This window comes from Brassica napus, chromosome C5, assembly GCF_020379485.1.
Source record: "Brassica napus cultivar Da-Ae chromosome C5, Da-Ae, whole genome shotgun sequence".
NCBI classification, from domain to species: domain Eukaryota; kingdom Viridiplantae; phylum Streptophyta; class Magnoliopsida; order Brassicales; family Brassicaceae; genus Brassica; species Brassica napus.
The window spans coordinates 34,356,318-34,370,448 of NC_063448.1; the positions used below are offsets into that span (position 1 = coordinate 34,356,318).

At 41.9% G+C, this 14,131-nt stretch overlaps 1 protein-coding gene and 1 non-coding gene across 2 annotated transcripts; one reads left to right on the forward strand and one right to left on the reverse strand.

The window, feature by feature from the left end:
- Positions 1-11,107: 11,107 nt before the first annotated feature.
- LOC106404115 lies at positions 11,108-12,538 on the reverse strand. Its single transcript, XM_013844864.2, has 3 exons — positions 12,410-12,538; positions 11,876-12,346; positions 11,108-11,821 (listed from the first exon to the last, which is right to left on the reverse strand). Exons 1-3 carry the CDS (start codon positions 12,536-12,538, stop codon positions 11,108-11,110), a joined length of 1,314 nt encoding a protein of 437 aa, XP_013700318.1.
- A 130-nt stretch (positions 12,539-12,668) lies between these two features.
- Positions 12,669-12,775, forward strand: LOC125588105. The gene has a single exon (XR_007324501.1). It is a non-coding gene; the product is annotated as a small nucleolar RNA R71 (small nucleolar RNA).
- Positions 12,776-14,131: the final 1,356 nt, after the last annotated feature.

Here is a 14,131-nt window from a genome sequence, read left to right on the forward strand (position 1 = left end):
CTAATCTGGATCTCGGACCTCAACTCTCGTTATTTTGGTCGCGAGAAAGTGTCGATCGATAATCCAATGGGCGTATCGATCAATACACCTTTCAAAATATCGATCGACAGGGCTATCGCTGTGTTGATCGATACTTCTTCCAGAAAGCTTTACGGACGGGTTTGATTTGTATTCTCTAACTCACTAGACCAACTCTCGTTTGTATCTAGTCCGTTAGATCATTCTAGTTATTTTCAGGTATTGGGTCAAGCAATGGTTTGATCCCAATTAATCCTAGGATCTAAGTTTAAAGGGTGATCAATCCTAAACATAGCTTTAATGCATAACTAGATGATTGAACTATATTTCTTAACATCCTAACAATTGTTGTGTCAGTATTACATTTATCAACCTATTTTCAGAAACCTAAATCTAACAGTGAAGACTACTCAGACATATTCATGGAACACATGGTTATGATTGTCTGAATAATACTTAAATAAATTAAATAGCAATAGTAACAGAAATAATGAAAGCAAGGGAGTTCAAGATCTTCTCTGTTTTGCAGTAGATGATCTATCTCTCCAGTCCGAAGCTCTCCACTTTCAATGGTGGCTTCTTGCCTCCTCCAAAACTAGGTAAAAAAAGGTCTCTAGGCAAGTATGCCTCTAAAACAATACAAAACCCTAATTAATAGCCTAATAGGCGGCCAGGGACTAATGATGTAATTATTGAGACTTTTGTGAAACTTGAAATCTTCTAATTTGTCATTAGCTCTCTGATGGCTTCATAATCGATCGATGCAAGGGACTAGACATCGATCGATATTTGGTGGTGACTATCGGTCGATATTGAGCTGCGACCGTCGACCATCTCTTGCTTACAACGAAACTCAAAAGATCTCTAAATGGCTCCAAATACATCATTTTCTTCCATAGTTCTTGAACCTGTAATTACTCTAAATAGACTCTATATAGTAATAATATATCTTAAAATACTCATAAGCCATGGTTAAAAATAATTAAAATCCATGGTCTATCAACTCCCCCAGACTTACTCTTTTGCTTGTCCTCAAGCAAAACACATCAGAGCAGTCTCTCTGAAAGAGGTTTGAAAACATCGGGAACTCTCATGATTTAAAACTCATAATCATCACCTCTTTAACATTGCAATCCATATCTAAAAAGTCTTAGTCACAAAAGCACTTTATACCATATCCTAGCTTAGCAACCAAATTCATCTAGCCAACAACCTAACATAATCTTGTCTTTCATTCCCCTCTACCAACCTCATTTCTTAGCATAAAATAAAAGTGAAGGCTATACCTTGGGAGTATCGATCTCAGGATGCAAGGATTCTCAAACAAGTATCTGGACCTGCAGGTAAATATTAGTTCTTATCCTATCTCTCTCTACTAATTTTCTCTCTTGGTTAAAAATCTTCTTATATGCAAGATCATTACCAAGATTGGACAGACTTTCATGAATCAAGCCTTAATGGTGTTTGCCACCAAGTCCTGTTCACTTCTTTTTTACATATATCCTAGGATTATTTGTGAAGGTTGTAGCCACCAAGTCCTGTTCTAATCCTTTACCTATGAAATTCTTATGAAGCAAGCCTTAATGGTTGTAGCCACCAAGTCTTGTTCGAATTCCTTCCTAATAAATCTCTAATACAATAATACAAACATTTTTTTTATCTAGATTTCAAAAATAGAGAGAGAAAGGGTGATAAATCTATATACACAAGGCTTTACCTTCCAGATTTGTTTGAAGAATCTGATCTCATGCATATCAAGCCCCAAGACAACCAGTTGTGTTAGGTTTAGTGTTGGAGGTCAGCTTTGGTTACTTCAAAACAATCTCAGCAAGTGTGGTTAGTTGACAGGTTGATCCACTTTAGTATCTTTAGTACTATGTGCAATCAGAAAGTTTTAAAATGGTGATAATAAAATGGTTATATAACAAGCAAAAATCTACTAAGATCATTATCCCTTTCTTGACTCAATAAAAACTTTTTGTTTCGAAATATATCTATATATATATATATATATATATTTTTTTTTTTTTTTAGAGTTCATGATTAATCAAATATTAGTAAGTACCTCCCCCAGACTTAAATTTCACTGTCCCCAGTGAAAGTCAGTCTAAGGATGGTCAGGGTAAAAATAAGTAATAACAATAAGTTAGATGTTTGACAAGAGAAAAGAATCGGTTACCCACTGTCTCGAGGATCGATCGACATGTACACCGTATAATCAATCGATATCATCGCATCTATGTCGATCGATATAACCGTCTTGTTATCGATCGACAGTGCAGAGACAGAAAACGTATGCGCTATCTGCAACGTATCCATGTTAGCATTAGTCATCTAGGTTAGCTCTGTTAGACAATCCAAACACATGCAAGATTAGCGAAATAAGAAAACTCAAGTCATAACATAGAATAACAAGTTCGAAAGTAAATCCTAAAAGTTCAAAAATAAGGAAAAACATAAGTAAATAGGGATAGAGATATGAGGACTAGTCCTCGTCAGTGGCCTCGTCGCTGGAGGTGTCTCTGCGCTGGCGGGACGGTCCTGCTGCTGATGGTGAGCTGGCTCGCACACTCCTCCTGCTCGAGCAACGACATCTCGAAACTCTAGCCCAGATGGCAGTAAGAGCATCGACGACGATGCGCTGGAAGTCTCCCTCAGGACGTGTAGACATGTCTGGTATAGGAGGGAAAGGCGGTAGTGTGTCCTCGGGCTGATTCGGCTGGGGTCCTGCGGTACGCTGGACCGTGTAGCAACACGGCTGGGCTACTGGGGCTCGGACTAGGCGAGGGTCAGGTCGAAACTGAATGCTACTAAGGCCATGGGAGAAGTCCGTAAGTGACCGAAGTGGAAGCCTCACCAAACGTATGCCGTCCCCAACTTTGAAGGACCAGTCACGGTCATCCTTGAGCCACTGTGCGCTCGTGAGATGTGCCGTGTCCATGTAAAGGATCCGATCGTCCATATCGGCGTCGTCCAGGGGAACTCCGCAATGGACGAAGATCGGAGTGAGTAGGTTCCCAACCGTCTCCCTCTTCCTTCCCGTTGACTGGAAAGGCTTCATCTTGAGTTTGGTCAGATGCTCAGCAAATATGGCTCCAAGGTTGGGCCATGCGTCGTCCTCGGGCTCCTCGATGCCCTCCATGTGAACCAAAATCCTCACTGCGTAGTAGACCAGAGTGAGCTCCTGGACGCGAACCTTACTAGGTTCCTTCTTGCACAACAGAGTGTTGGCACGGGACTTCATGAAGTAACGCAGAGTTGGGTAACGAATGTCCGTCTGAACGGTCTTGGTGGGGTCGAAGAAGCTGATAACGAACTGTCGTTGTCGATCGACATAGGCCTTGTGTTTCGATAAATAAAGTTTTTTTTCTTTTTATATCCTAAAGATTCTAAAATGCTAAAGTTAAAATTTTAAAAATAATGGGTTACCTCTCATTCAGCGCTTATTTTAAGTCCTTAGCTTGACTTGATATTCAAATTTTCTAACTATCAGGAAGTGAGCCTAGGTTAATGGGCTTGATATTTGGCGGTTTAGCCCAATAATGCTTTACTCGTTGGCCATTTACCGTGAATTCGTCTCATTTATTATTTGTAAGCGTAATGGCTCCATAAGGATTGACATTCACAACAGTAAAAGGACCAGACCAACGAGATCGGAGTTTTCCGAGAAACAGCGTTAGCCGAGAGTTATACAGTAATATTAGATCATTAGTTTTTTATCTTGACATGCTTTGGTTTTCTCTTTGTATATTTTTGAACTCTCATAGGCAAAATATCTAATCTCGTCCAGTTCGTTAAGCTGTATGAGCCTTCTTTCGGCAGCTGGTTCGATGTCGAAATTCAATAGTTTAATGGCCTAGGCTGCTTTGTGTTCCAGCTCGGCTGGTAGGTGACATGATTTCCCATACAGTAGATGGAATGGGGTGGTTCCTAAAGGGGTTTTGAAGGCAGTCCAGTAGGCCCAGAGTGCATTGCCCAGTTTTCTAGACCAATCTTTTCTCGATGTGCCCACGGTCTTTTCTAAGATTTCTTTGATATGTCGATTTGAGACTTCTACCTGCCCACACGTCTACGGGTGGTAGGGTGTAGCAACTCTATGGTGTAATCCATTCTTACGGAGTAGTCCTTCAAACACTTTGTTCATGAAATGAGAACCACCGTCACTTATGACTATTCGAGGTATTCCGAATCTCGGGAAGATAATGCTTTTGAAAAGCTTAATAACTACAGATGCGTCGTTTGTGGGGGAAGCTACCGCTTCGACCCATTTTGACACATAGTCGACAGCGACTAGGATGTATTTATTTCCGTACGAAGAAGGGAAAGGTCCCATGAAATCTATTCCCCAACAGTCAAAGATTTCTACTTCCTGAATAGATATATGTTCCATTTCATGTCTTTTACTGATTTTTCCCTTTTGTTGGCAACTATCGCATTGTTTTATGAATGCATGAGCATCGCGAAACATGGTTGGCCACCAGAATCCTGCTTGAAGAATTTTTGATACTGTTTTAAAGGTTGCAAAGTGCCCCCCATATTCGGACCCATGGCATTGGAATAATATATCGTGTATTTCAGTATCGGCGACGCAGCGTCTATACATCCCGTCAGAGCAGTGTTTGTAGAGATATGGTTCGTCCCAGTGATATCTCCTAACTTCTCTTAGAAATTTCTTTCTCGTGTACCCTCTCAACTCTTCGGGTTCTATGTCGGCAGCAAAATATTTTACTATTACAGCATACCAAGGTCTGTCCTTTGAACCTTGTCCGACTACATGCACTTCTTAATGCAGACTTTCATCCACGGGGGAATCATGGTCAGAGCATAGCTTGTTGTGAGCGACGTTAACCTTTATACCGAAGGTGATGGTTTTGGGATTATTCTCTTTGTTCAGAATATTTGTTGTATCGATCGACATACAATCGTTGTTGTCGATCGACCTGGTACGGTCGTAATCGATCGACATTGTATCGTCATCGTCGATCGACAGGTCCTTGGAAGTGAGATTTACATTCACGATGAATGACTCCGTTTGGTAAACGTTTTCAGTTGGTAAGAAATCATCGATAGGGACGTCGTTTTCTATCCTTATTCGGGAGAGATGGTCTGCGACTCCGTTTTCTACTCCTCTTTTATCTTTTATCTCGATGTTGAATTCTTGAAGTAGAAGAATCCATCGCAGGAGTCGCGGTTTTGCGTCTTTCTTTTTCATTAAGTATTTAATTGCAGCATGGTCGGTGTGGACGATGACTCGCGAACCGACCAGGTATTGACGGAATTTTTCAAACGCATAAACCACGGCTAGCAGCTCTTTTTCTGTTGTTGCGTAATTTCTTTGTGCTTCGTCGAGAGTTCGACGGGCATAATAAACTGCATGCAGCTTTTTGTCTTTCCTCTGGCCTAGAACTGCTCCAACAGCGAAATCGCTCGCATCGCACATGATTTCGAAAGGAAGATTCCAGTCTGGTTCTTGTATGATGGGGGAAGTTATCAAAGCTTTCTTTATTTCTTCGAAAGACTTTACTCATTCTGGTGAAAAGTCGAATTTAACTTCTTTACAGAGGAGGGAAGTGAGAGGTCTAGCGATTCTGTTAAAATCTTGTATGAATCTTTTGTAAAATTCGGCATGCCTGAGAAAACTTCTCACATCTTTTACGTTTGTGGGGGCTGGCAGGCCAGTCATTACCTAAATTTTCGCTCGATCTACCTCTATACCAGCAGTAGATACTTTGTATCCTAGGACGATTCCATCGTTAACCATAAAGTGGCATTTTTCCCAATTCAGAACGAGATTATTTTCTTCGCATCTTGCCAAAACTTTACATAGGTTATCGAGACAGTTTTTGAAACTGGATCCATTTACTGAGAAATCGTCCATGAAGACTTCCATGAAGTCTTCTATCATATCAGTAAAGATCGACATCATGCATCGTTGGAAAGTGGCAGGAGCATTACAAAGACCGAATGGCATTCTGCGGTATGTGAATGTTCCGTAGGGGCATGTAAAGGTTGTCTTTTCTTGATCGTCAGGTTGTATAGGGATTTGAAAAAATCCAGAGTATCCGTCAAGAAAACAATAGTATTGGTGATTTGCCAATCTTTCCAACATTTGATCAATGAAAGGTAAAGGGAAGTGATCTTTTCTTGTAGCAGCGTTTAGCTTTCTATAATCGATACAAATTCGATGTCCATTGACGGTTCGGGTGGGAATGAGTTCGTCTTTGTCATTCTTCACCACAGTGATTCCACCCTTTTTGGTACAACATGCACGGGGCTAACCCAATTGCTATCCGAAATCGGATAAATGACTCCGGCATCCAGAAGTTTGAATATTTCCTTTTTAACCACTTCCTTCAAGTTTGGATTTAGTCGCCTTTGGTGTTCTATTGACGATTTCGAACCGTCTTCTAAGTGAATCCAGTGCATGCACAGATCTGGAGAAATGCCATGAATGTCTTCGAGAAAGTACCCGATGGCCTTCCTGTACTTGCGTAGTTTATTTAATAACAGCGCAAGTTCTCCGTTTGTGAGGTTGGCGTTCACGATTACTGGATATGAATCTTTATAGAGAAAGGCATATTTGAATCCAGCGGGCAGCTATTTTAACTCAATCTTCGGTGATTTTTCGGGATACCATTCCTTCGAGAAGGTTGGTTGTCGATAGACAGAGTTTAGTAAGTATCAATCGACGTCGATTTCTGAAGCGTCATCCTTTATGTCATCAACTCTTGCTGTTTCCATGCTTGCGTCCATTAATCGTGTATATTCTTCAGCTCTGCTATCGATACTGAAAGATTTCTCTTCACCAGTTGTGAGTGCTTCCTCCAAAGGATCGTCTGAGCTTGAGTTTATAAAAGATCCTTCGGCCAATTCACTGATGTCGTCCACGTAGGATGTCTGTTTATCGATCAAGGGTCGTCTCATCAGGTTGTCCATGTCGAAATTCATTGGAATATTTCCAATGTTCAGACATATCCTACCCTCCTTGACATCGATTATCGCACCAGCACTGGCTAGGAATGGTGTACCCAAAATAAGGGGGCTTTTGGTTCATTTTGGTATTTCAGTACTACGAAATCCATTGGGACGTGACAGCCGTTAATCCTTATTGGCACGTCGTCAAGCACTCCCTCAGGTAGTCGTATCCTAGGGATATTGCGACAGAATGTGGCATGAGGTTCACGCTGGAATCTTTTTTTTTTTTGATCGAAAAACATACTTAATTCATTAAAGGAGTAATCCAACAATAGTTTTACTCATCCACCAACGGAGAGTTATTTAAAGATCGTAGTGCTGCTTTAGCAAGAGTATCAGCCCTTGCATTTCCCACACGCGGGATGAAACAAAAAGAGATAGAGCTAAAAGAACTGGATAGATGGTGAATATCGAAGAGTGTTCCTTGAATCCAAATGTTATTCTTCTTGGTGGCCAAGAGAGAGATGAGAGTTTTGGAGTCAGAGAAAACTCTAAGAGACTCAATGCCACGGTTGGCCGCTTCTGTGATTGCGGCCTTTAACGCCAACGCCTCTGCTACAAGGGCTGAGGAGACTGAGCGGCGTTTTGAAGAAGTGCTGCCTGCTGGTGAAGACATGTTATCGCGAAAGTGCCATCTTATTCCACAGTTCCCAGAGACAGAGTCCCAAGCAGCATCCGAGAAGATACTCCATGAAGGTCCTGCAACATGAGAAGATTGGGGAACATGGGAGTTAGACACACGGCGAGAGAGATCCACATTCTGTGGCAACGTTATTTTTTCCTGCTTGTCTTGAGCTCCTGCCCAAGCTCGAGAGTCTTTAAGGATTTTCAAGACCGTTTCATCAATCGTGTACTCTTTATCATCAAACAGTAGCTTGTTTCTATTGGTCCAGAGGTTCCAAATCACCCATGGGGAGATAGGCGTTGTTCCTAGTCCTACCGGAGGCAAAGTAACGATTCTACTGCAACTGTCCAAAAGTTCTGAGACCGACATTGGAGGTTGTTGTATAGAAGACGGGGAATTAAGGCAAGGAAGTTTGTTCCAAACTTCGGTAGCAAAAGGACAGTGGAGCAGAACATGGATCTCAGTTTCGACCGCACCACACCTCACGCATTTATCATCAATGGCGATTCCCCTGTTTTGTAGTGCGGCACCAACGGGAAGGGCTCCAGCGTTGGCCTTCCAGAGTAGATGCTTGAGCTTTGATGAGGTGTTGAGGGACCATATCCGCTTCTTCCAGTCAAAGTGGTCTAGTGGATCCGGGTCTGAGTTGATCTTTGCCAATGCATAGCCTGATCTAGGTCACAAAGGGACCGAGGAAAATTTTTGTTCCGTATATTGCACTCCGAAACAAAACTGCCCGGATCAGGTCTCTTGATCGGGGTCTCGCCTTGGATTATTGCACTTACTTCCTCAGAAACCATCATGATGCTGCGCTCAGTGGCTGGAAAGCTGTTGGATACCATATCCTTTACGTATTTTTTTATTGAAGGCTATACTTTGATTGCATCACTCAATGGCATTTCCAATGTGATCTTATCGAATGATTTCTTGCAGATTGCTTTGTCTAGCTCTCGTTTAGTTTGCGTCTTGCTAGGAGGGAAGGGTGGTAGAGTCATATACACTCTTTCAATTGTCGGTTCAGTCGGAGTCGGGAGTCGATCGATATTGTTTCCAGAGTGTCGATCGATATTTACCGTAGTTAGTTGATCGACACTTGTTTTTTCTTGTCGATCAATATCGGCATCCTCTTCTATTTCTCCTTCTTCTTCCTCGAGTTTGATGGCTCCTTCCTCAGTGTTGGGCTTCCCTCTTCCTCGAGGTATTTCTGACTCGGTACTTGATATTACGTGTATACGCACACCAATTAACCTAATGTGCACATTTCCACAATCGAATGGTATGTCGATGTAGCACTTTAGGATCGGATCCACAGAGACCACTGATTACACTTTATTTCTATAGGATCAATATCAAGCTAAAACAATATGGAGGTTTTAAAGTTGATTTCGTAACAATCAAGTAAGAGATTGATTTAAGGTTTTTCAGATGATTAAGAATGCTAGCCTAGGGTGGTTTGATTGGGTGTTAAACAAGTGTGACCCAAACAATTATTCAAGTTTAGTTAAGAGTAAGTCCAGAACTCGGATCACTCAGGTTGAATCAACCCACTCTCGTGGTATTGATTCCTTTGCAAGTCGGTCTTGATGCCTAAACTCTCATTTGGATCACGACGCGCTAGCAAGCTTTAGAGATCAAGTCTGATATGTTCACAATACACCCTAATATCTACTCTCGCTGACTAGGGATGCAATGCTCATTCATATCAGATCTAGCAACCTATTACACGGTTAATGAACAGGTTAAACCTAGGATCTAACATTAAGCGTCCAGTTTAATGCAAGCATTAAGAATAGTTATGAATGAAGACAATCAAGGGATTCACTTATCTATGTTTAACTCACGGATCTAACACCCTAACACCCTAGACTAACCAAGTGGATTACTTAGCCATGGACATAGAAATCACAGAGATAACAGATGAAGAAAACATGTCTGAATTAATAATAAAAAGCAAAGATGGTTTAGAAATCTTTTCCAAAGGATGTAGAGATTCTTCCCCCTTAACAAGAGTACAAGTTTTCTCTCTCCAAAATCTCTCTAAAGTCACGTAGAATGTCTAGAATAATAAGAGAATATATATTGCATGTCTCTGGCGGCTGCAGGAAAAAAAGGGGAAGCCCTAGGTAAAATCTCGAAATATTTGGAAACTTCCTTAAAAATCTTTGCCGCTGGAACAGGCACGTCAGACTGCTCCGCACGACTGTTCTGCGTGAAAAACTCCAAATTGCACTATTTTTCTCCTCTTTTCCTCCAACTGGTCTATCTCTCATCCAATGCAACTCCATACCTGTAATGACTCGAAAAGGACTAGGAAGACTCGATAAAGAATTGAAAACCAATTTAAAAGCATATATACAAGATGCCAAAAACACCATATATCAATTCCCCCAGACTTAGATCCTTGTTTGTCCTCAAACAATGTCAAGTAACAAGAACAGGGAGAAAGGTTTGAAAGTGTGGGAACTCTTCTATTCTTAGCAACCATACTTTAACCACAAATCTGTGAACCATACAAGCAGTAAAACTAGGATAAAAAGGATAAGAAGTTCTGAGTGTGTACTCGTTTCCCTGATCTAATGCCCATAACAAGAAGAATTTCAGTCAAGATTAGGTTCAAGTTAGGTGGAGTTAAGTCTACCCAGTGTAACCTAATCGGCTTGGAACTTCTGGAGAATCAAGTGAGATATGTCAGGGTGTTCCAGGTCCACATGTGCGCTAAGGTCACTGAATAAGATAACTAAAGCACGAGGTGGTTAGTGATCAACACGGAATAATGTCATAATTCCCACAAAGTTTTGACTAACTCGATCATATAACCTGACTCAAATTGACTCAAAAGAAAAACAAAAGAAAGAAACGAGTTGGTAAATGACGAAAACTCTCCCCCAAACTTACTTCACACCGTCCCTGGTGTGAAAATAAATCAGAAAGAAGGTGAAAACAAGAATAAACCTTTTTTTTTGTTGAGATACTTACCTGAGTGGAGCGGGTGCTCCATGAAAATTCTGGGTGTTCTATCGTCAGATGGTCGCCTGGAACAGCCGCTCTTTTCAAGGGGCAGGTTGTTCGGTTGCTGCTTTTTGCCCTGAGACTCAAAAAACTAAAACGAAAAATAAGCAAACAAAACAAAACCAAGTTATATTTACACTTACCAGTGGGTTGCCTCCCACCAAGCGCTTGGTTTAAGTCACTAGCTTGACTTGGTGACAGGGATCAGTCGGGTTGAGCATGAGGGCTTGTTCCAAAACAAGCTCCACAATCAGACATGTTCAGCTTCAAAACTCTGCTCAGCAACCCCTTCACAGCAGCTTCTCCTTTCTCTTTCAGCTCATGTGTGAGAATTACTCTGACTTTAGAGAAAGGTTTAGATGCACCATTGCACTTTACCTCATACTCAATGGATTTCTCATCACACAAGCGAGGTATCAAAGTCATTGTAGGATCACCCTTGACCCTTTTCTTCTGGACTTTTTCATTCACCTTTGCATTCTAACTGAGTTTATTTGTATCAGTGTGAGGATCTCCTTCCAGGACTTCTTTGATCTCACTCTTATCTCCAAGTTCCTTCTTAGGAACAATTTTCCGCTGTTCTCCACTAACCACTGAGATGCAAGAGGCATAGCGGATTTGTGATCTGGTTGGGACAGCCTTGTAGAAAACCTTCTTGTTGATGTTGGAGAAGGAGACTCTCTTATTAGGCATGTCGACGACTGCTCCTACTGTAGCCATAAATGACCTTCCAAAGATTAAAGGCATCTCATGATCCTTGCTCATCTCAACAACCTGAAATTCGGTATGGAGAATACAGTTTCCAACTTGGACAGGAAGGTTGCGAATTGTGCCATAAGGGACTGTCATGGAAGAGTTTGAAAAAGCCAGAGTCACCAGAGAAGGCTCAACATCGACAATGCCCAGCTCGTCTAGAATCGCTTTTGAGACAAGGTTCACACTAGACCCAGAATCACAAAGAGCTTCCTTGAATTCCACTCCAGCAATGGAACAAGGAAAAACAAACTTTCCAGGATCATCAGCCTTAGGCAGTACCTTCAGCGATAGTGTCAGTGCTTCAGTAAAGAGTGCCTTGATATCCTCCTGAGATTCTCTGCAATTTTTGAAGAACATATGCAATGGCCGAATCTCCCAAGCATGTTCAAATGAGATATTTTGAGGAAGCCTTTTTACCATCTTCCTAAACCCAGCCAGCTGTTATGCACTAATAGGATCCATCAGATGTTTAAGTGGAATTGAATATGGAACCATAGGAACATAGACTCGCACTGGTGGAATCTCAATAGGTTCGTCAGGAGCAGTCACTTCAGAGCTAGCAGGCTGCTCTATTCTCTCTTCTGCACCTGGAGCAGTCTCAGCAGACAGTTGCTCTGGTTCTTTTCCCCCAGCTTTATCACATCTCAGCTTTGTTGCATTACAGTGCTCAACCCTAGGATTCATCGCACTCTTTCCAGAAAGCATACCTTGCTGCCTCTTAACACTCTCAGCTGTTTGAGCAAGCTGAACATCAATCCTCTTTATGTAGTTGCTCACAGTATCATACTTTGTATTCAGCTCGGTGAACATGTTGTTCATCCTGGTGTTGATGTCTGTAGAAACCTGATTCAACGCCCTGGCCTGAACCTGCTGACCCTGCAACAGCTGTTGCATCATCATACCTAGACCCTTCAGATCATCTGGTTGACTGTTCCCGGTAGCTGGAATAGCTTGCCGATTGCTCTGCGGTTGTCGCTGGTTTTGGTTCTAAATCTGCCATGTCGTAGCTTGCTTCATGCTGAAGACCTGCCCTTGGTTGTTTTTTAGTAGCTGATCAACCTTGGCAGTCAGTTCATCTATCTTCTGGGTGTCGGAACTGTTCTCTTTCTTGGAGCGATCGCTCTCCTCGTTCTTATTGGCTGAGGTAGCAGCCATGTTCTCAATCAGCTCAAACGCTCAATCAATGGTCTGAGTCATGAAGTCTCCGTTGCTGGAAGATTTCATAGTACTCTGAAATTCCCAGTCAACTCCATCATAGAAAATTTCCAAGAGGTAGTCATCATCAAAACCATGGTGAGGACATTCTATGCGATAGTCATTGAAGCGCTCCCATGCGTCGCCGAAAGGCTCATCAGTGAGTTGTCTGAAGGAGGTGATCTTGTTCCTCAGTGCAGCTGTTCTCGCCTTAGAGTAGAAATGGTTGATGAACGCTGACCGGACCTGTTCCCATGAAGTGAGAGAGCCGGTAGGGAGGGAGTTCAACCACCGTGCAACTTTTCCATTAAGAGAGAATGAGAATAGCATGCACTTGATGTAGTCTGGTGGTACGCCATTCGCGCGAGTGAAACTGCAGACTTTTTCGAAGCTCTCAATATGCTCCATTGGAATTTCTGTAGAGAGACCAGAGAACACCTTTCTCTGTACTAGACCGATCAAAGCAGGCTTTATCTCGAAGTCCTGCCTGGTGCAGAGTGGAGAAACTATAGCAGAACGAGTAGTAGGGATGTTGCAAGTAAGGTTTCTCTGCCCGATTGAAGCAGTCTGCGCCAGTTGTTCCTACTGCGCTAGAGTAGCCTGTTCAGCATCATTCTGCTGAGCTTGGATGGTCTGCTGCATTTGAAGCATCTGTTGTTGCATCTGTTGCAACTGAGCAGTGAGTTGCTCTTGATTGCCGTAGTCGTCCATTATGGCATTTTTCGGCCCTGATTGTTGACGGTTTGTTCTTCTAACCTTGCTAGCTCCTGGTTGCTAAATGTAACTCTCTTTGTGCGTTTCTCCGAGTATGTCTACTGGTCATGCACCTGAAAAATTAGCTGCAACAAAAATGACAGAGCAAGTTAGAGGTCTTAGACTAAATAAATAACCAAAAAATAAAGGTAAAAAGATGGTCCTCGGCAACAGCGCCAAATTGATATTACGTGTATACGCACACCAATTAACCTAAGAGAACGCTACCACAATCGAATGGTATGTCGATGTAGCACTTTAGGATCGAATCCACAGAGACCAATGATTACACTTTATTTCTATAGGATCAAAATCAAGCTAAAACAATATGGGGGTTTTAAAGTTGATTTCGTAACAAGCAAGTTAGAGATTGATTTAAGGTTTTTCAGATGATTAAGAATGCTAGCCTAGGGTGGTTTGATCGGGTGTTAAACAAGTGTGAGCCAAACAGTTATTCAAGTTCAATTAAGAATAAGTCCAGAACTCGGATCACTCAGGTTGAATCAACCCACTCTCGTGGTATTGATTCCTTTGCAAGTCTGTCTTGATGCCTAAACTCTCGTTTGAATCAAGACGCGCTAGCAAGCTTTAGAGATCAAGTCCGATATGTTCACAATACACCCTAATATCTACTCTCGCTGACTAGGGATGCAATGCTCATTCATATCAGATTTAGCAACCTATTACACGGTCAATGAACAGGTTAAACCTAGGATCTAACATTAAGCGGCCAGTTTAATGCAAGCATTAAGAATATTTATGAATGAAGACAATCACGGGATTCACTTATCTATGTTTAAC

Bases quoted from the DNA above. Each gene is read 5' to 3' on its own strand.
- LOC106404115 (XM_013844864.2), bottom strand. From the start codon at position 12,538: ATGGCTGCTACCTCAGCCAATAAGAACGAGGAGAGCGATCGCTCCAAG. The intron at 12,347-12,409 runs GTCTTCAGCATG...CGACAACCGCAG, and splicing joins TAAAAAACAACCAAGGGCAG to AGCAATCGGCAAGCTATTCC. The intron at 11,822-11,875 runs GTTCCATATTCA...AGTGCATAACAG, and splicing joins TGCGAGTCTATGTTCCTATG to CTGGCTGGGTTTAGGAAGAT.